At 38.5% G+C, this 23,070-nt stretch overlaps 1 protein-coding gene across 11 annotated transcripts in view; it reads right to left on the bottom strand.

Moving 5' to 3' along the window:
- Positions 1 to 23,070, bottom strand: part of PPFIBP1 (PPFIA binding protein 1) — a 204,749-nt gene that overhangs the window by 6,863 nt on the left and 174,816 nt on the right. For 7 of the 11 annotated variants that reach the window (XM_066258010.1, XM_066258014.1, XM_066258015.1 and 4 more), the window contains 13 exons: positions 20,836 to 20,920; positions 19,329 to 19,483; positions 13,554 to 13,669; positions 12,924 to 12,980; positions 11,445 to 11,505; positions 11,059 to 11,088; positions 9,001 to 9,172; positions 8,471 to 8,503; positions 6,206 to 6,356; positions 5,769 to 5,897; positions 4,145 to 4,295; positions 3,322 to 3,433; positions 3,098 to 3,186 (listed from right to left, as the gene is read on the bottom strand). In XM_066258010.1, coding sequence (XP_066114107.1) covers positions 3,098 to 3,186; positions 3,322 to 3,433; positions 4,145 to 4,295; positions 5,769 to 5,897; positions 6,206 to 6,356; positions 8,471 to 8,503; positions 9,001 to 9,172; positions 11,059 to 11,088; positions 11,445 to 11,505; positions 12,924 to 12,980; positions 13,554 to 13,669; positions 19,329 to 19,483; positions 20,836 to 20,920 — 1,341 coding nt within the window. The remainder of the gene's footprint in view (positions 1 to 3,097; positions 3,187 to 3,321; positions 3,434 to 4,144; positions 4,296 to 5,768; positions 5,898 to 6,205; positions 6,357 to 8,470; positions 8,504 to 9,000; positions 9,173 to 11,058; positions 11,089 to 11,444; positions 11,506 to 12,923; positions 12,981 to 13,553; positions 13,670 to 19,328; positions 19,484 to 20,835; positions 20,921 to 23,070) is intronic. The other 4 variants (XM_066258013.1, XM_066258019.1, XM_066258020.1 and 1 more) reach the window with 2 other exon arrangements.

The raw sequence follows: 23,070 nt of genomic DNA, 5'->3' as shown, positions 1-23,070 counted from the left end.
ATCTCAGAAAACGCACACACGAAGTAGAAGAGCCCCTCCACCAACAGACCCGGAGGGCCTGTCACTGTGTTCAAAGCCTTGATTTAATAGCAGGACCTTTTACTTGTTCCAATCAAAATCTTCTCTGGGACCCCAATGTATAAGAAAACCAAAATTAATGTTGTTCTAACTAAAACTGACTTTCATCTACTTCTCTCTCTTTCAGACATTCTGAGAAAGGAGCATAGGACCTCATGGCTCTGAAAAAGACAGTTTGAAAAGCAATCGCTGGGTCACTACAAAAGGTGACCTGCTTTGATAAAGCAAACAGCTAAGAGTGAGTGATGTCCATTCATGAGCGAGGCTCTTTTTTAATTGACTTTATTGGGTGGCACTGATTAATAACATTACATAGGTTTCAGGAATGCCATTCCATAATACATCATCTGTACTCTATACTGCGCTCACCACCCCAAGTCACGTCTCTTTCCATCACCATTGGTCCCCCTTTACCCTCTTTGACCTCCCCCTCCCCCTTTCCCTCCTGTAATCACCACACTGTTGTCAGTGTTTATAATTTCTTTTCTTTGTTAATTCCTTCTACTTTTCACCCAGTCCCTAAACTCCCTTCCCTTCTGACAGCTGTCAGTCTGCTCTCTATATCTAGGAGTCTGTTTCTTTTCTTTTTTTTTTTTTAGTTTATTTTGTTCTTTAGATTCTACATATAAGTGAAGTCATATGGTACTTGTCTTCCTCTGAGGCTTGCTTTACTGAGTTAAGACACATCACAGTTTGGGGGAACCAGAGGAGTGACCTTTACCATCCCCCCAGCCTCAGAAACCTCTAGTTCTAGATTTCTATGCTTAACCCAGCAGATATCATGGAAATTTTTGGAAAAATCTATGTCAACTAAAGCAAAGGTCCTGGTGAGAGTTCTATGTAAAGAATTGAAGATGTTTTAAGTATCAACATGTATCAGCTATCAACTCCTTCAGGAATAACTTCCACCAGTCTGTGGTTATTGGTCACATTTCAAACATACCAAACACACCAAAACAAAGTACTTTAGAAGAAGTTGATTTGGGGAGCAGTGTCAAGATAAGCACGGGTCAACTTCCAAATACACCCAGAAAATAAACAAGGAAAAACATCCATTTTAGCCACACCTTACTGATAGCACATTTCATGTGCAGAAAAAAAAAGTTAATCTATTATAAAAATATTTTTAAAATATTAGGCAATCAATTTAAATCCTTAAAGGCTACTAACTGAACAAAATTATTTCCTAAATTTTTTCTAGATTAATTTCTTAAAGGTAATGCCTTATAAATTAGAGAGGCCATTTAATATATTTAATCTAAGATTGAAGCACCCAGTTAAAACATTTCCACCTGGGCCATTTTCAACTAACTCAAATCTATCAGATGCTTTTAAAAATCTAAATGTATATGTTTATAATGTAAAGAAAATGTTAAATTATTTTAGATTAAGGAATTTTAAAAATAGGGGCCATTTCCTTTTTTAATCAAAACACTGTTTTGGATTTTAAAAAAATATTTTCTAAAAAAAAAAGTATTTTCTTTTTAAGTAATTTTAGATTTACAGAAGAGATGCCAATGATAGTACAGAGAGTTCTCTATACCCTTCCCCTAGCTTCCCCTAATGTTAACATATAATATGTATCCATCAAAACTAAGAAATTAACACAGACAATAATAAAATTAACTAAACCACAGACTTTATTCAGATTTCAACAGTTTTTCCATGAAAGTCCTTTCTCCTGTTCCAGGATCCAATCCAGGATGCCATATTAAAACAGATTTTTTTTATGACTTAAAACTTCTGGGGTCAAATTTTCTAAGGTCATTTCTTCTTTTATAGCCATGAAAGTTATACATATACTTTTTATGACTGTAAGCCTGAACTGGCTCACATTCCTTGGAGACCATACTTAGGCCCAGGGAGGCAGGCAAACATTTTCTGGGTTTGCTCCAGGCAGAGCTGTGAGCTGTTCAGTTCAGGCATCTGGGAAGAGCCTAGGTTCAAATGCTGTAAGATTTTCTACTACTCTTGGTCAAGTTATCTAATTGTTTGATTCCTTTGTTTCCTCATCGAAAACCTGAAGATAATAAGAATGCTAAGTCAAGGACTGTTAAGACATGAGTATTAATACAAGTAAGGTGCCTAGCACACAGTAAGTGTGCCACATACCACCTGTCAGTGTCACACGGTGTGCCCACCAGGATAATGGACTTGGGTTGAATGAGAGAGAAGAAAAAGAATCCTAGACTTGATCTCCAAGTTTCTTTAATATTGGAAAATTCCAACTTATTTAAAGGAGATATTTATGGTAACTGAATCCCTAGTCCAGTTCATAAAAACCCATTTAAATTAAAGTATGTCCGGTAGAACACCAACAGTACTATAGAACCCAGAACCCGTTCTCCCGGAATCCACCTCTCCCACTGTTGTACAGGGGGACGTCCTTCTGCCCACGGGGAGAAAGGCCAGACACGTGATATAATAATGAAGGAATCAGAGTGAAAGCCTACCCCCCTCCGTCTATACCCCATGGACTCCTGCCCTAGCAGAACCGGGCAGAAGGGAGAAGGGGCAGAGAGTTCCAGGTAACAGCTCTCAAAAGAGCAAGGGAAGGGAGAAGACAAGTCCCTACGGATTTCAGGTTAGAAGTTGAGCTTTTCTTCATGCTCACTGCACATAGGAATATATAATTTAGAAACTGCCAGGGATTCAAAACTCTACACTCCATTTTTAAAATATCTTTATAGGATATAATTCATGTACTATAAAATGCACCCATTCAGAGTGTACACTGTTAATGTCTACAATGTTGAAAATACATAAAATCAACTTTCTGTTAATTTAAAGGAAACAGTTTATTTAAATTACCTGTCAAATTTCCCAAGGCTGTTGCAACCATCATATCCTACAACTTCCACTTAACAGGAAATATTCCCAGCCCTCCCTTTTACATTAAAGCAACACATTCAAACTCAGATGGAATCACTGTGCAAACACTGTATTTTGCTTACTCTGTGCCTGTGTTTTTCTGAGAAGAACAATTTTACCCCCCAATCCCCAGGAGTGAACCACTCACAACAGTCATGTAATGGAGCATTCGACCATCCACCCGTCCTTCATCAAACTGAGTCTTGTACTGGGGGAGACCAATGTCATCCAACCACCCTAAAGGAGAGAAATCTTTGTCGTTAACGTGTCACAGGAAACCCGCTCTTGTGATTAAATAGAAAGAAAAAGAAGCATTATTTGTTTACTTGCTTCCTTACTTATTTATGAATTTAAGAATGTAAAGCCTCTTACTAGTGACCCAGTTGAAATCCAGCTTTCCGTGGTTGGTTTCCTCCTCAGACCCCAGGGCCTGTAGTGCCAGCTGGAGTTTCTTTCGATGCAGTGGATGCTTGATTCCAAGTTCCTGAAATAATAAACAGACACACTGGCTTTACTATTCTGTCAATACGGGCTGGATGCCACTGGCAAAGGATGAACATTCCTCCAAAATGAGGCTAGCATCAAAGAGCCAACAGTTACATTCGATCAGAAGACTGACGCGGGCTAGTCGAATGCTGCTGCACAAAAGGCCCCCAGAAAGCCAAGGCCACTGCAGTTAGTTCAGTGGCCTGTGAGCTGTTCTCTCTGGTAGGCTCTTTCCTTTACAAGGTTGGACCTGTAGGACGCATAATAGGAATTCTGCTCTTACTTTGTGAAAAATGTTAAATAATTAGGAAGAAATGTTTTAAAAAATGGAACACAAAGTGTAGGGCTTTCTTTTTTTTTCCTTTTACAAAGTGAAGCTGAATTGCACATATTACATTGGGGAGATGGGCTAATGATAAAGCCACAAAGCCATTTTGAGAAATATGAGCTTAAGCTTTATTATTACAGCTATACAATTAGTTTTTATTAAAACGCCCAGTGGCTTAAGTGTTTCATAAGGAATCATTACAACGAGGTCCTTTGTTTTTGCTTCTTGAAATAAACAGGAAGCAGGAAACTCAGACATTTTCAAGAGTACTCACTGGCTCCCCCCACCCCCGGCCACTTTATAAAGAGTAGAAAACAATCCTACATTCATATTCCGTATATGTCAGATCTCATTATGTAAACAAAATAGAGAAGCGGTCACCTTCTCTAGATCTTGCTGAGAAGCCTGCAATAGCGTTTGGCCAGATGCAATCCAGTGCTTGCCAGGATTCAGGTAGGACCCCAAGCCCTGTTCCACAAGCCAATTGCAAACTTGCTCCTTGGTCCATTTGGCAAACGGCATATCCAAGTCACTACAGAAAAATGAACAACTGCATGAAAAACAACTCAAAGCCAGTCCTGTGGCTTATCATCAAGCGTGAACAACTATAGATTCACTAGATACAGGAATTTCCTGGTGATACACATTTGACCGTGAAAAGCTTAATTATCAGTACATATTTGGAAGAGGAAGTGGTACTGGAGTTGAAAGTGACCTTGTAAGACCACAGTCTTCATTTCACATGAAACCACAAAAGATTCAATGTGATTTAGCAAAAACATGTTCTATAGAAGACTGAGTTGAACCAGCAAGTCAAGTCATTACACTAGTTTCAACCAATGTTGTTTGAAGACTCAATTCCCAAACAAAAAACACTGGGTCAGATTAAAAGAAACTCAAGTCAAAGTTGAATTAAGTTTGGAAGAATTACGGTTTCTCTCCAGATGGTAATCAATGAGAAGAGGGCAATATGCCACCACTGAGTATAAGAAAGTATAACCAAAGTAAATTCTGTGTTTTCTCACTTTGACACACAAATATTATTCCTATTGGGGGGGGGGGGTGAGTGTGGTGATAAGTCTTTTCTTTTTAATCAGCACAAAGAGGTCCTCTACTGTGTACAAAGAGAACATATGGCAAATTAGAGTCTTCAGTGTTTGAAGAAGACTACAGAGTTTCCTCATTGATGAAACTCAGCCTTCCACCTGAATGGGAGGGGCCACGTTTTAAAAGGTTGCTAGCCCACTATCACTTTAAAAAGATTTAGTACCAATGATTCGTGCTATATGTTTGCCAGCCCCACCCTTTTTATACTCAGTAGGTCAGTGTAGTAGTTCCAGACCAGCCCTGAACTGTGAGAAGGGTGTTGGCAAAGTTCTTAGAGATGTAACAAACAAAACATTACATAGACCTAATAAATTTAAGATTTCTGTAGAATTTATGCCTTTATGTGCTTCCACAGACTCTATTAGTCACTAATATTTATTGAACAGTTACTATTTGTCAGATAGTTAGCATATATAAATTCATTTATTTCATCTTCACAACCACTTTTTGGGGTGGGCACCAATAAACACTATGAGAAAGAGGCACAGTGCATGAAAGTCATTGCTCAAGTAGTCCAATTTATAATAAGTTAAGGTTAAGGCCAGAAATCCGATCTAAGCAGTATGCCTCTAGAATCTATACTGCCCCATCTTTGCAAGGATGTGCATTAGAACACTTATAATTATTTTCTTTGAAAATGTAAATCCAATCATCATTCTAGTACAGATGTTGTGGACACTATAGCTGTAGCTCTTCACTTGGCTCACATAGCCCACATCTTCTGTACAGATGTTTGGCAACTGTTTTCAAATTACACTGCTCAGAAGATGGTGGCTCCTTCCACTAAGTATGGCAGTAAGCAATGGATTCAATTGTGCAACCTGGGGACAATACTAATACTGCAGGTGCTCATGAGGCCCCGTGAGATAGAAAAGTCCATTAGTTTGGCTATTCTTACCTATTCGATTGTCCCAAATCTCGAGACCAACCCAGTCGGGGCCCAGCAGTTGCCCTCGTCCCTCCTCTTTTGAATTCAGTTTCAGACATGTCATCTGGGTTGAATGTAGTCGACTGACTTCTCCTAAGTCTGAAGAGAAGATACAACACACATTGCCTGGCATTAGACCTTAAGAAGCCTGAGACTTTAAAGTTAATCAGACCATTTTTAACTGGTGCATACATTTGAGTGACTCCTCTTTGTATGTCATTAGAACAGACATTTGGATTTAAACTTTGAGACTCAATGAGTTAATAAATCCCAAATCACAATCTTCCTTCCAGAAGAGGAACACAAAAGCTTTACGAATTCATATCCATTTTCAGCCAATTTCCCACTTATTCCAATTTTTGAATGCCCTATAAGACAAAGCTCATTCCACTTGCTCTGTTACTCACTTTCCAAAGAGTTTCATGATGCCTCTGGATTTCTTTTTGGAATCTGGAGATGATGGAGACATCTGGAAGGGACTGCTCCCCTGTGAAGCTTTTGGACGAGATGACACACCAGCCAGGTCTAGATGCTCGGCTGTCTCCTTTTCTGTGTCAGCTATTCCAAGAAGAGAATACAAATTCAATGAATTTTCATATATGAAGTGAACATGACTAGATGTTAATTTTCTTGGCTTCAACAACTGGTAAGAATCTTCTACTGGTCTATAAACCAGTGATTTACAAAGACCACCCTGCAAATATTAAAAATGGTACACAAATGTATGTTCTGCTCTACATCACTTGTGTATAAAGTCAATTAACTTAAAAATTACAATCCCTTTGAGAATCAAAGATGTGACAGAATTGTCATATTCTTTCCTTGAATGGTTTAATTCATAATGAACTATTCTCAATCTTGTTGTACCATTTGGTACTCTTGACTATTTCCTATATCCATCAGCCATCATCTCCTTTAGCTTCCCATCATGATACTCTCCTAGGCCTGTCATCTGATAGTTCCTTCTTTGCTCTAGGACCCTGTTTTCTCTTGCTCCTCCACTCTACTCCACTCCAAGATTCTAAGTTCCCTCTGCAGGATCTCTTGAGAAGCTCACCCACTCTGTGCTCAGCACAAATAATGGCTTCACTCAATAATAAACAGTTGGCATCAAAATCGCTGGGCCTCATCTTTCTCCCGAGCCTCAGTACCTGAATGCTGTATATATTCCCAATTTGCACTGTGCCAGGGACATCTTGGACTCAGCGAATTTTCCGTTCAATTTTCCCAAGTCTTCTCTTACTGCCCTTATTTAATATTATTATTATTCATTAATATGCTCCTTGCACTCCAGTTCCAACTCTTTGTCATTTTCTTTTTATTCTTTTCTCACCTTTGGCACTTATTTCAAATCAGTTACCAAGTTCTGACAATTCTTCAGTCAAGAAACTTACTTCTGTTTGTAACCTATTATATCCTAGGCACTGGAAGAAGAATGAACTAAATATCAACACATTTTTCTTTTGCTATAAAATTAGTGCCTGCCGATTCTGTCTTACCAAAAATAACGTCCAAATTTGCTACTCCTAGATCTCCAGGCAATAACTATTTTAGTTCTTTTAGCTGTTCTTAAAGGGTGATCTCACACTAGCAAACACAAGGGCTACTGTTTCTTCAATGTGAGATTTTACACTTTTATAGAGAAAAGTAACAGTTGTCCAAAAATCACAGGAGCAGTGGCTTAGAAAGATATAAAGGTTGCAGCGGTTGGTTTTTCTATGAAGCGGAGCTGTGGTTATAGGTTATAATAGCAGCACTTGCCTCATAGCATCGACAGTATCTTCCTTCTAAGAAAGATAAAACATTTGAAAATAGTTGTCTGACTGAATCAGTTCGTTTTATTCACCCAGTGTTCACTTTAGACATGTAAGGCTACAAAGAGAGTGGAGTCACCTTTGATGACTCACGTGAACAGGTAAGTGGGTATCTATACAAGGTAACAGAACCTGTTGGTGAGACCCACAGGAACCTTTGCATTCAAACCCGACAGCCGTGATGGGTATTGGTGCCTGTGAAATGTTGCCTATTCCACCCTCATTTTAAAAGCATCTCGTTTTCACTTTGAGGACCGTTTCCCCTCATACTCCGTCCTTTAAAGAGAAAAACTGAGCTTCTACCTCCTAAAATTACTTCAGGGACAACTCCTCAAATAACACCTAAGGTTACCTGTGTCTTCACTAAATGTTATCTCTAACTTCAAAGCAATAAAATGTCAGAGGGATGCTCCCTTAAGAGAAGTAAGTCTAAAAAACCATTTTCAATGTCTTCTACAGACCTCTATTAGGCTAAAAGCATTTCTTTTTGGAGGCTGGGGAAAGTGGAAATGTGGAGAAGGAACTGCAAGGACCTGTGGTTAGTGATAGGGGTTGTGTGAAAGCTGAGATTTACAGTGCAGAACACCTGCCCAGCACTCCGGGGGATATTGTGCACTTCCGGATCCCCCAGCTACTCGCAAGGTGTCGTCAGCATTGCTTAAAACAGCATTTCAGCTTGAAAGCCAAGGCTCTACAGAGAGAGTCCTTTTTAACAGAAGGTGGAAAGAAGACTCTGGAGAACAATTTTTTTTTTTAAATTGCTGCCAGCTCGCCTTCTAGAGATCACAGATGCCAAGAGCAGGGATTAGCTCGGTATGGAGTGCAGTGCTGGCCAAAGTGCATGCAGGGGTACGGTACCTAAGGTGGGTGCACTGGCACTTCGGTTACGGTCTTCAGATATCCCAACAACGCAAACAATCACACGCAGCCCAATGGAGAGAATGCAGAGGGATGACAAAATGAAACAGAGATCAGACTCCTACACCCAAAATACACACAGTGGAAGGGAAGGCAAACACCACACTGGGCTTCCGGTGTTACACGCAGACTCCATTAGTAGTATCAACATGGGGGTAAGTTACCCACTTGGAAAACAGATGGGAAGCTGTTTATAATAAAGTCACAGGAGAGAATCATGGTTTCAGGTCTTTCTTCTGGTGACACCCCAGAACAGAGAGCAAGGTGAGAGTCTACAGTCAGAATTACCCTTATACCACTGGATTAAGTACACAAAAGTATATTATATTTCTTGCTAATTTTCTCCCTAAGGCGCTCGCCTCCATTTCCGAGATAGAGAAATGTATAAATAGATGAATAAGGGACGGGAAGAGACTGATCCCTTCCTTGTTCTGATGGAATCCAGGCAAAGGCATTTCAGCTATACGTACCCAAGTTTGGTGCACTTGCTGTCCTCTTGTTACTTTTTATTTTAAAAAAGCCACGACCAAAGGAAGATCTGCCTTTTCGCGTGCCAAAGGAGTTATCATCCACGGACGCCCCATGTCCTGGAGCTTTGGGAGGGAGGCTCCCAAGTGGGCTGCTGTCCACTGGAGCTTTATCCTGACAGGGAAGTAAAGATAAATGAACCGCACCAATGCACACAAGTATTAGTACATGCCAGGCGTGATGCTAAGTACATTACACACATGATTTTATTAAAAGACTAACAAAACTACTAAATTGATTAGGGATATCAAGTGCCACATGAAAAGCTCAGAAAGTCAATATTGAAAGCTACTTAAGAAACAACAAAAACATGTTTGTCACTAACCTATAATCCATGCATTTAAATCTTAGCGACTTTAAGTATTATAAGAGATACAGAAATTCTCAAATATTATTTGCCTCATTCCCCCCAAAACACATGGAGACAAAGAAACTAGAACACCAAAGGACTTCTTACTTTTCCAACAATTATGACACAGTTGGCTAAAATAGTTTACATTCTTTATGATGTAACTACATGAAGAGAAGCCCAATATAACATAATTATTCTACAAAGTGGGCATTAGTCCTAAGCCTCTAACCAGGAAGTGAAAAAAAGATTATATTCTCAGTATTTTAAATACTCTTCTCAAAGAATAATAAAATGAAGGCATAATCAACAACCGTTTAAAAAATATTTTTGAAATGGGATTCTGGCATATATTCATATCTTGCCTAAGAGTTTTATTTTAAAAAAATAAAATATTTTATTTTAATCCATATCTGGATTAACAATTTTCAAAAACTGTGATACATTCAGATACATTTAACTAAAATGAAACTCTAATAATTCAATATTTCTTGGTTGATTCAGAAGCTACTTCAGATTTCTTCAATATTTTAAGGTCTTTATTAAGAATTTCAATTGCATTAAATTATGCTTTTCAATGTTGCTTATTTTTTGTGCTTTCTGGTTACATATGTGAATCGGCAATTACAGTATAGTAACATGGTCTGCTATATTACTTTAGTATTATACAACCATGCTTTGTTTGTTTTCATTTCTCTAACTTCTCTTGCCCTCTGTTCCTCTTTTTTGCAGAGGTGAAGAGAAGGGTGAGTTGATACAGGCTGTTAAAGTGGTTGGTTCTTTTTTCTCTCCATATCTACTGCTCGTAGTAACTAAAAGTTTATAGATGTCACAGTTTAGTGGCATTAATATCTATATCTTAACACAGATGTCAAAATCACCCAACTATTGAATTGGCAAGGCAAAAGGAACAGAGGATGACTTTAATTACAGCTGTGTCCACTGTCTGTACTTCGTCAGTTATACCTACATTATGACTCAAGGCACTGAGCGCCAACAGTCAAGAGATTGCATCAGAAGTAGCTTGTTTACCAGACAGTAACCTTTACAAGGTTAATGATCGAAAATCAGAGGAAAGAAGAACCACAGCCCATGTCAATGATGTCTTGAAAAGAGCAAAATGTTTGCTGTTGATGGACAGTGGTTGTGTAAAATAAAACCCTGAGGAAGGGCTTTCTGTGTGGTCTGAGGAAGCCCAGTTATAATCTCTACAAACGTTAAACTGCATGACTGAGAGTTTGGCATTTTCTTTTCGTTTTTCTAATAACTTACTGAGGTAAAATCCATATAACATAAAAGTAACTGCCTAAAGTAAACAATCCAGTGGCATTTAGTACATTCACAACATTGTGCAAACAACAACCCCTGTCTAGTTCCAAAACTCCCCCATCGTTCTAAAGGAAAACCCCTTACCCAGTAAGCAGTTTCTCCCCATTCCACTCTCCTCCACTCCTGGAAAATCGACGTGCTGTCTCTGTGAATTTATCTATTCTGGGTATCTCATATAAATGGAATCATATGTGATCTTTTGTGTCTGGCTTCTTTCATTAAGCATGTTTCTGAGAGTTTTGGATTACTGGAGGCATTTAAGCCATAGTATGCATTAGTAGTCTAAAACATTTTTACATTGTAATCTGGACATAAAAATTACCTCTGAAGGCTTCTGAATTGACTCCTTTTCCTGTTCAAAATAATAATAGTTAAGGTTGTTAAAGGAATCCTTTATATATCTAAAATTTGTTATATATAATTCCACAAATTAAAATATATTTACATAGCTAGCCCAGCTACAAAATCTCAGTTTCACTTATTTCCGAAAATGTTTTATTATTAAAGTCTAGATTTTTGGTTTTATGTACTACTTTCAGTCCTTCCTGTCACACCTCTTGATATTTATCCTTAGCCATGGTATCTAACAATTTTCCGTTAGAGAAACCACAAGCTCTTCTTGAGACCTTTATTTGCAAAATGGGAAAAGATGAAGATCCCTAAACATTTTCTTCTCAGGGTACCAGACAGAAAAAACATAGAACCAACCCCATCTGATGACTCTTTCTTCAGATTGCCCAGGCTGCTAGACTTCTGCAGACTTGAAGTTCTAAAAATAACAACAATCGTTAGAAGCAATAATAAGTAGCTCTGGTGCCACTGTTTTTAAGTAGAATATCTTGGAAAAAAGCTAAAATTGTGTGTGGGTTGAATCCTGGTAATAAAAGAAAGGCTGGATTCAGGCACTCACTTATGTGCTTAAGTAAATTATAACATTTAGCTCTTTTAAAAGCAGGGGTGGTTCACTGTCCTGCCAATAACTCTAAATGTCCTGCACATGTTTGAGTAGCTGGAAAAACACTTAGGACTATCCTTGTGTTGTCAATATTTGAAAACTTAAACCAATGTTTTTCATGGCCTAGTGCTAGATCCTTTGCATGTATACATTTATGTCGGGAACTTTTTAAGTACTCACATACTATTTATATATAATCCTTCTAATTAAAGTAGAGGTTGAAAATATTACCTTTAAAAATTTTTTTATTTTAGAGAGAGAGGAAGGGAAAGAGAGAGAGAGAGAGAGCACATACAGGAACATCCATCTGTTCCTGTATGTGCCCTGGCCGGGTATTAAACCGGCAACCTCCACACTCCCAATGCTGCTTTAACCAACTGAGCTATCAGGCAAGGTGAAAACTTTACTTTTCAATTCACGAAGGGATCGATTTTCTGAGTCTGACAGAGCATTCACTTTGTAATTCTGATCAAAGCATAACAGAGGAATCCCTAGTGCTGTCCAGACAATTCTGCTATCCCAGTGAAGGCAAGAGACACTGTAAATATCCAGAGACGTTCTCGTCCACATAATCAGCATTCAGTTTTATAGAGCTAGACTTACTCAACATTAAAGTTAGGAATACATGACCAGTTTAAAGAGAGAGAGAGAAAAGTAATACCATTGCAAACAAAATAATATAAATATACAAACTTTTAAAAGGCATGTCTCAGGTATTTATGTGTAAATAAGTTGCCAGAAGTGTCTATTACCAAGTAGACAATAGACAATATTGTGAAAAAGAATATCATCTTTGAAAACTGCTTGAAAAATGGATTCTCCTAATTTAATCCAGACTCTAACTTGGATAAACATGGATATTAGTTCAGTTTATCAATCTGAAAGTACAGGAGACCACTGCAGCCCTCCCAGCCATCACGTCCTCCCCTGTGATTCTTTTCTGCAAGATTTGAAATGTCAGCACAAAAATAAAATTACGAGCACTGAACTTCTGGCGAAAACTGGTGAAGAAGGTTAACGATCCAGAAACGTAGCACAAGACACCAATAAACAAGTAAGTATTTCTTTGTTAAATTCTAAGCCCACCCACACCCCCCTCAATCATTACAGCTACACTCACCAATGCAGGCCTCATGTCATTCACACACGACACTGTCATTGGTAGTGTAAGAGAAACTTCCTCTCTTCCAAGTACCAATCACATTTTTTAAATTTGATAAATTATAACTTACGAAAGATTATCACACAGTTCAGTTTCAATGGCAGCACCAAGGATTATTTTTCCATCGCTAAAATAAAAAAAAGTATTTATGAACTTCATGAAGAAAACACCATATATATTCTAAGTGAACAGAATTGACAAAAAGAAAAAACTTGTACACAGAAAACTATTTCTTTCTCTTTTTTTGATAGTCTATTTTATTTTGTCTGACTGTAAGATTAGGCACTTCATTCGGGAATATGTTTTCCCAAAATCCTATTTGCCAACGCAAAAACTATTGGATCCCTGTCCTATCTCCCCCATAGCCATTGTCCAAACAGCCTCTGGCACAGGACTGTTGCTGTTCTGCTTGCCGCTCTTTGAAGGCCGCCCATGACCTAGGATACAAAATCCAAGTTCCCTAGAGTCCCTCTCTGACCTGACCACCACATCTCCTCAGCCCTGTCTCCAATTACTTCTGGTTCACACCTTTCATTTCAATAATACAAAACGGATTGCAGGTTCACTGGCACATGACTAGCAGTTACTTGCTTTTCTGAGAAAAAAACGTGTCTGTAGATAAATGCAATGCACCCATGCTTTTTGGTTAATCTATTTTTCTAAACATTTATATTGCGATGTTAGGACATAAATTACATACTTCTCCTCAACTGAAGTCTCTGGTTTAGGAGGCAATTTTGCTTTTTCAGAAGTTTCCAAGCCTGTAGACGCTGATAATAATGAAGGAGTTGAAACTTGCAAGATGCTGGTATGGAACTGTAATATCATAATAAAAAGTCAAAAATCAAACAAAACACAAGCCACAGAGTAACAAAAATTCAGGATATAAATATCTAGAAGTTTTAATAAGAGAAATCATTTTGGAGAAAGGTACTTTTGAACTTGGTTCTAAATAAGACACAGAATATTGTGAGTAATATGTAATAAATACTATTAAGCAAGTTAACAGTAAATCCTAACAACTTTAAGCCCTGGTTGAGATCTTGGCTCTGACACATTTGCCTAAGGCACGTCACTTAACTACATCAGTTTCCTCTGTAATTCTCTGTAAAATGAGAATGACAATGTTACATTACAGGCTTGCGATGATTTATGATGAGATTTGGGTAAAAATGCTTTGTGAACAAAGCACTGTTTTTACTTTAGTCTCTACCACTAGTCTAAAATAGAATGTTGATCAAAACAGTTCATTATTATTCTATGGTGAACAAACTGACGAACTTCAATGAACAGGATTGATGAAAAGTGCAATTAAAACAACCAATAATGTATTCTGTGGCTATACCAATTAAAACACTTCGCTTAATAGTAACAATATTATAGCAACAACAACAAAAATACATTAATTAATACATTTTCCCAGACAAATGTCTGTGTATCCTAAGGATGGACTCTGTGAAAGAATTTGTAGACTCTGGTTTTCAATAATTCCTGACAAACACAGAGCAGTTAGATTGTAGGACATATCATGAAAAATCACTGGCACACTTAAAAAAATATTCCCAGTTAAAAAATGAACAAAACTCGCCTCAGTGAGTTGACTCACTCCTGCCAGTCAACAGATTCCCGTTCTACTCCTGGAAGCCAGCCAGTCAGGTAGGGACTCACAGCAGCAAACACACTTCTGAAGACCACCCAGCCAACCACAGTCTCACCTTCCTCACCACGAACGGCTGCTGTCAACTCACTCCTGCCTCTGAAAGTCCACCAGTGCCTGAGCTCCAAATATCCTAAAAACCCTATATATGATCAGCTTGGAGAGAATGTCCTTGACCAACAAAGTTCACTTCCTTAAATAAGCAATAAATTCAACTTTGTGATTTTTGTTGCAATTACTGGGTGGTGGTCTCATCCTTTGACACTACAAAAGGTTATGAGATGTGAAGGTTGTTAAAGTAACCAGATTGTGCCGGGCCCAAGATGGGATAGCTCATGCTAGCCGACATTAGCAAACTTGAACTTAACTAAATTTCTACACTCAGTGCTACCAGAAAAGAAAAGCCTGGGCCAACCAAGTCATGTGTGCTTGCTCCCAAAAGTTACCTAACGAGGTTCCGACTTCCCTTTGCTCCACGTAAGGAAAGTAACCCTGCTTTAAACAGATCAGCAAATGCCAAGTATGACTGCCCTGTTCCTGCCCCCTTCTACAAAAAGCCTTCACTCTGTACAGCTCCTTGGACCTTTCTATCTCCTAGACTGGATGCTGCTGGATTCATGAACTGATGAGCAAAGTCAGCAAGATTTTTATATTTACTCAGTCGAATTTAGTGTCGACTTTAATAAGTCATATTATAAAATAGGAGATTATTTCACCATCATTTATTTTTCAGTGTGAATCTTTATGATTTATCCTGGGCAGCTTATTTAGCCATTGTCCCTGCTTCCTGAAGTTCATTATCTCCTTGAGTTCCTAATCATGAGAAGAAGAAAAAAAACAGCTCCACTAGCAGACTGATTTTCTTGTTTTCCTTTTATACTTTAGAGCTTTATATCCAAACTCAAATCTCCCTCCCAGCCTTTCTTTAAAAATGTGGCTGAACCACCATGTTCATCACAGCATGGTTCACAGTGGCCAAGACATGGAAACAAGCAAAGCGCCCTTCAATAGAGGATTGGCTAAAGAAGATGTGATACGTATTGTACATACAATGGAATACTACTCAGCCCTAAGAAATGATGACATAGTATCATTTATGACAACATGGATGGACCTTGACATTACACTGAGTGAAATAAGTAAATCAAAGAAAGCTAAGAACTGTATGATTTCATACATTTGTGTGGGACACAAAACTGAGTCTCATGGACATAGGAATGCAGTGGTTACCAGGAAAAGGGAGGAAGGGGAAGAGGGGTAAGGGGAGGGGGAGGGACATAAAGAGGGACAAATATAAGGTGATGGGGGATGATTTGACTTTGTGTGATGGGTATACAGCATAATCCACTGTCCAAATGATGTGGAGATATTTGCCCAATATCTATGTACTCTAGTTGACCAATGTTACCCTATTAAATATAATTGTCTAAATAAAAATTTTAAAAAATGTGGCTGAATACCCTCAATCCTCATCAAATCATTCTTGTTCCAAACTAATATCTGTCATTTTTTATTATTTTTTTTTTTACAGAGACAGAGAGAGAGTCAGAGAGAGGGATAGACAGGGACAGACAGACAGGAACGGAGAGATGAGAAGCATCAATCATTAGTTTTTCATTGCACATTGCAACACCTTAGTTGTTCATTGATTACTTTCTCATACTTGCCTTGACCACAGGCCTTCAGCAGACCGAGTAACCCCTTGCTCGAGCCAGCAACCTTGGGTCCAAGCTGGTGGGCTTTTGCTCAAACCAGATGAACCCGCACTCAAGCTGGCAACCTGACTCAAGCTGAGTCTTCCGCATCCCAGTCCGATGCTCTATCCACTGTGCCACCGCCCGGTCAGGCAATATCTGTCATTAAAACTAAAATACATCTACCAAAGACTTTTTTTAAGGCTATGAGATCATGGGTCCATCATACATGTAACAGGAGCCTCTGTCTATAAAGGCAGCACCCTCGATGGCAGTCAAACGTAACTTTTCCCTTCATTATAAATAGATATATTTAACACCTAGGGGATTTTTCCCTCTAAAATATTTCTTGTTTCTTAACTACTTCCTTATTTTCAATTTTATTGATGTATAATTGACAGCACTGCATAAAAGTTTTGGGTTTACAGCACAACAACCTGACTGACTTATATTAAATGATAACCACAGTAAGTTTAATGAATGTCCATCCTCTCAGAGACTTAAAAAAGGGAAGAAAAATATTGATGAAAACTTTTAGGACATATTCACTCAGCAACTTTCAAATATACTGCATACAGTGTTAATTACGGTCATCTGGTTGTATATGACATCCCCAATAGTTACCTTATAACAAGAAATAGGTACCTTTTCACCACGACCCTCCATACTAATTCCTACTTAATGACATATTTTAGCACTCTCTTATATTTGAGAGAAATATTAATTATTTTTCTTTCAAATTCACTTTCATTCAATTCAAATTTCATTTTTTCATTATGTACTTTTCAGCAACAGAAATTAAAAAAGTCAGGATGCTCTGTGGTTTTTTTCTCATTAATGATGGTAAATGTTAGCAGAGAGATGACTGAAGAAACGGTTAGATATAAGGGAACCAAGGTTGTTTTGTTCAGAAATAAAACTATTGCCTGACCAGGCAGTGGCACAGTGAATAGAGCCTTGGCCTGGGACACAGAGGACCCAGGTTCGAAACCTGAGATCGTCAGCTTAAGCACAGCCTTATTTGGCTTGAGCGCAGGGTCACTGGCTTGAGCATGGGATCATAGTCATGACCCCATGGTCACTGACTTGAGCCCAAAGGTTGCTAGCTTGAGCCCAAGGTTGCTGGCTTGAGCCCAAGGTCGCTGGCTTGAGCAAGGGGTCACTCGGTCTGCTGGAGCCCCCAGTCAAGGCACATATGAGAAAGCAATCAATGAGCAACTAAGGTGCCACAACTAAGAATTGATGCTTCTCAAAATCTCTTGCCCTTCCTGCCTGTCTGCCCCTATCTGTCCCTCTCTCTGTCTCTGTCGTCAAAAAAATAAAATCAATCAATCAAACTGCCATTGCTACTCTTTCCAGAAAGCACATTACACTAAAATGCAAAAATGGTTTCAGGGTGCTGTCAGGAAAAGTCTTAAAATGAAGGCATGTGTGTGGCTTTGTCAGACCTCAGAAAGACTTAAGGTGGTGGTGTCTCACCAAACTCTTAAAAAATATCTAAAATTCTAAATATAAAGGGATATCCCACAATAGGCTTACAGGAAACCCAAGGTAGAGAAGGACTTATTGTGAAGGTATTTGTGCCTTTTGTCTAATGGAGTGGATAACAAATTGATTCAGAAATTCTAAATGTTTCAAGTATTCTACCAAATTAGACCAGAAGAGAAAGAAACAGGAGAAAATTAAATATTGGTCCTACTGGACACTTCTGCAAAAAACTACTATCTGCAAATATGGCCTCCTTATTGTGGAAAAGGAAGGATGACTCAGAAGGAAGAACCAGGAGCCCAGAGGACTGGGTCCTGATAAAGGAACTGGCACCATGTTCCTGGCTGGGTTTTGAAGCTGCTGTGAACTAGACACTCATGTGCCTTCTGTTTTCCCTCTTTTTCAGTGCGAGTACTTATAGCAGTTATGTTACACCAATCCCCTGCTGCAAGTCAGGTGTGGGGGGACAGAGAGCTTGTCCCTTAAGTTCCTGGTTCTTAAAATTAAATGGAATGTTACCCATGAAGCTGTACCCAAGATGCACCTGAGGGCCTTCACCTACATCTTAACCTGATCTGATGACAAATTCCTGAGATGCTGATGCCCAAGTGGCATGAACTAAGGGGTCTTTGGAGAGGGAATGGGTCTACTTTGCAGGGGAGAGGGATGTAAATGGTTGTAGCCAGAGAGTGGAGGGGCAGATTGATTTTCCAAATGTGAATGCACCAATATATTCCACCTCACATGTTCTTACATTGTCATATTGACTGTGACTGCAGAAGAGATGCTACATGACTTCTCAGACATGCCACAAAAGGTGACACAAATTTGCTTAGTCCTCTTCTTGGGATGTTCACCCTCAGAACCCAGCCACCATACCGTGAGGGAGCCAAGTAGTCACATGCAGTGGTTCCAGCCAGGGACTCAACTGAGGTCCCAACCAACAGCCAGACTCACCATCAGAGAGATGAATGAGCAGCCTTCAGGTGACTCAAGCTCCTACCTTCGTGCCACTTCAGCTGCTGCCAAGTGGGCCAGAGACCAGATGTTCTGCTAAGTCTTGTCCAAACAGCAGATTCATCAGCAAAATAAATGTCATTCAAGACATAGAGTTTTGGGGTGGTGTGCAAAGGGTAAAGGAAAAAGGTACTACTGGTGGCAATTTGATGTGAAAGCAAAAGTCAATGAGTTTAAGACTTCATTCCCTTCCAGTTGCTTCTCCCAAATCTAAGAAGTCAGAGGAAAATTTTATTCCATTATCCTTCAGAGTTACCATCAGAGGTGACTAAAATCCATTTCTTTAAATAATCTCATTTTATTCCTACTTTATTCCCTACTTATTATTAATATCAATATGTAGATGTTAATCTTGTACTAAAAGGACATCTATTTCCAAGGGATTATGTTTTTCCTGAATTAGAGAAGCCATTTTGACATTGCCCAGGGTATTTTTATTTATTAAAGAAAAAAAAACACACACTTCAAATAAAAACCTGTAAGACACAGAAACTGCCAGGACAAATTAAGTCAGTAATCTGAAAAAAAAAAAACAAACCCACATCTTTTGTGTTAATAGCACTAGAACTTTCAATGACAGTCTCTTCAACATGAAGAAAAATTGAGAGTCTGTAAATACCTCTTCTAGACCACTTGTGTTCAACAGGTCATGGCTGGGAGATCCCATGACTGGTGTAGATGATAGGTTTTTCTCCAGTTCACCAAAACCCTGTGCATCCAGCAAAGTGGAGATAGAGCTGGAAGTGGGCAGATCTTCATAGTCACCCTCTTGGCCTAGGAAAAGACAAAGGTAAAAAGGCGACAAGAGTGAGTCTTCATTTACATTTCACTTTTGGTCATTCAAGTACACCTGCTTATTCAGACACTTTGAAAGTCTTAATATATGACAAGCCCTGTGGATAAAAAGAAGATTCTTTATTTTTCCTTCAAAAATTCTGGTCCAAGGCAAGATTTTCTTATAAAAAAGTTAAAATGTCAAAATTTGAATGTTTCACCAGTACCTTCCAAAAGAGTCATTAATTTCCAATGCTTATTTTTTAGAGCAAATATCCTCATGCATTGCTAACAGATAATAGAGCTTTTCAAGTCCTTAATATTTTTATTTGTTTTGAATGACTCCCAAAGCTTTTCCACATTTGAGGACAACTGATTGGCCAATCTACAGATAAAATAATAATAAATACAACAAACTGCACAATTATCTTTATTTAGATGTCTTAGAGGCTTTTTTTTTTTTTTTTTAAACTTAACACATTCCAAGTTGAACACAATTCCCAATAATCATTTCAATGTTCTTTCTCCAGGGTTCTCTGTCTCTTGGTAAATGGAACTATTATTATCCACCTCCTACTTGCTTTAGTCAGATATCTTTCTTGATTCTTTTCTTCTTCTTCCCTTTTCTTTTCTAATTCAACACATCATCACTCTGATTCTAACACCAAAATATATACTGCTCACAAAAATTAGGGGATATTTTATAGCTTCATATTCATTTTTGAAATATCCCCTAATTTTTTTGAGCAGTATATTTTCAGTCAGTACCATCAAATCCTTCCACCTGGAATACCGCAAGAATCTCTTTAATAGCTTTCCTTCTCTCTAACACCGCTCCCTCCCACTATAATCTATTTGTTACAAATACCATGTTGTTGATTTAAGACCCGTTTGGTGGATTTCTTGGGGCCAAGTAAGAGTGAAACTCCTCACGTGCATGTCCTGGCTGGTACTCACCTTTACCATCCCTCCTCACTTTCTCTCCTCCGCCCCCATCACTACCTTCCAGTCACACTGGTCTTTTGCTTTTCAAACACACCAACAACACCCCCCACCACCCTTCAGCCCTACCCCCACAAAAAAATGTTCTTGTGTGTGCTGTTGTACTCCCTCTATGGAAGGCTATCTATTGGGATCCTCCAAGAGGCTCCCCCCAACCAACCAATCTGCAGTGTGCTCTTTACATGCTCTCAAGCAGAGAACAGATGCCTAACAATCTTGTTGAGTAAGTGAATGAGTGATCTCACTTGGGATGATGGATATGCTCCATTAAAAAAAAATTAGGACCAAATATAAAAGATCTGCGCCACTTAAAATCAAGTTAAGTAGAAAAACATTTAGAGCTGCACTACCTTTTTTACTCTGGGCTTGTAATGCTGTATCTTGCATTTTCTTGTACCTGTTCAGGCACTGTCGAAGATCTTCTATTTTCCGGTCCTATTAATAAAATAAACAATCATATTTAATACTATGATTTTGAAACAGTAAAGGTAATTGCAACACAAAGATAAGTAGACGTGAATTATTTACAATGATCAAAGAATATTTCTAAACTTTAGTAAAACTGGTAATCTAGAATATTTCTCCTACGTACATCATAGACATAGAAAAAGTACCTCTAAATTTAGAGATCCTATCCTTCAGCTGCCATCTTTAAAAAACAAAAACAAAACAAGGTAATAAGATACAAAACAAAAAAACGTCTTTTTAATTTCCAGTGCTTATTTTTAGGAAAACAAATCAATATTAATTACTATCCTCTACCGTATGTCAAGTTTTGAAGAACAGATCAACACCTGCTGTCTTTATCAGCTGTCATTAGTCACACCTGGCTTTTCCTTTCTCAAATCACTTGCTTCAATAGTCATCAGAGATTTGTTTAGTAAAAACCAAGAGAACACTTTTTATGCTTTTTCCAACTTGACCTGTATTTAGCATTTGACTGACTCCATTCTTTCCTTCCTCTTTTACTTTTCTTTCCACTTTATTTTCTTCTATTTGGATTTCTTAATTCCTTGACCAGATAGATATTCTACCTCTATAATTCCCACTATCTACTCAACCCAGACTATAAAAAACAGAGCATTAACATTTTATCCTTTACCCTTTTCTCTTTTCCCATGCCCTCACTGTGGTGGATTATAAAAATGAGCTCCCTAACTCCTCCCACACTGATTTTGGGCATGATTAACTTTGGCCAAGAAGATAACAAATGTGGTTTAAGCAAAGGCTTGAAAAGTACATATTTGCAAAATGGGGCTTGCCCTTCTTGCTGTGCTAAGGTCACTAAGTAAAGAAGCATAGGCTAGTCTACTGAAAGATAAGAGACCATTTACAGAAGAGACATCTTAACTGGGGCCAACCTAGACAAGTCTGTCAATCACCAAACTTGTGAGTCACATCACCAACCAGCCCCCTGGCTAAGCCAGCCCAGACTAGAAGAAGAGCTACCTAGCCAACACACAGAAGCATGAGAAATAATAAATGCGATCTGTCATGGAGCAAAAACTAATGGATACATCAACTACACCAACCTACAACTAATTATATATTTCTCCTGAAATTGACACAGTAATCCTAAAATTTAGATTTGTTGTCAACTTTCTGTGAGAAATCTCCTTTTCGATGTCCCATGAACACATCCAATTGAATGTATCTAAAATGGAGCTCATTATTTGCCCCCAGTACTTCAGCCTCTCCTTAGACACCCTTAACTCTTAGAGAGCACCATCATTTGCCCGGCTGATCAAACTAAAAACTTACTCTCAAATCCAAAAATCTCAAAATTCTGTCAACCTGTACGTTTCTCTAAAATATTTCCCTTCTTAACACTTCACTGCCATTTGCCTTATTTCAACTCCTCTTCACTTCTCACCGAAGCTCTTATTTTAACAGCTTCATTGTTCTGTCTTTACACTCTCTCCTTCATTCTTGCCTTCATTTTGCCACCAGCATTAGCTTTCCAAAGTGGCAATTTAATAATGTCGCTGTCCCAGGCCTATAACCTAAAACCCGAGATCATTAGCCTAGCACAGAAGGCTGCCTACCATTCATCACAGCTCTTCTGTTAGGCTCATATACCCCTCCACCTATATCTCATGTTCCAGAACCTTCCCAGCATGAGCCGGGCTGTTTCAAGCCTTGACTCTGAAACATGTTTTCACTCATGGATCCTTTGCCAGGAAGCCTTCATTTTTCTGATGCACAGCGCTTGCTATTCCTCAGCATCTGCTCAGATATGTTCGCTTTGAAGCCTTCTGAAACCATCAAGAAGTTACGTCACTCTTGGTGCACCTAGAGGAGTTCTGAGCATCCTAGAAGCCCTCATTCAACATTGGGAATTTTGTTTGTGATTTCTTTTTAAGGGAGAAAAATTAAAACAAAATAAACTTCAGTGATTTTCTTTTTCAAATAAAAGCTATATATGCAGCTTGCTAAGGACATTTATTTTTATTCACTAGCAGGAAAGACTAGCAAAAAGAATCTCTATATATCTGGTTGGGTAGGTAAGACAATGAGTTTATTTCCATGGAATAAATAACAAATAAAGAGAATAAAAGGCAAAAATAAATCAACAAGTAAAACAG

This window comes from Saccopteryx bilineata, chromosome 2, assembly GCF_036850765.1.
Source record: "Saccopteryx bilineata isolate mSacBil1 chromosome 2, mSacBil1_pri_phased_curated, whole genome shotgun sequence".
Taxonomy (NCBI): Eukaryota; Metazoa; Chordata; class Mammalia; order Chiroptera; family Emballonuridae; genus Saccopteryx; species Saccopteryx bilineata.
This window is presented reverse-complemented; position numbering and strand designations above follow the sequence as displayed.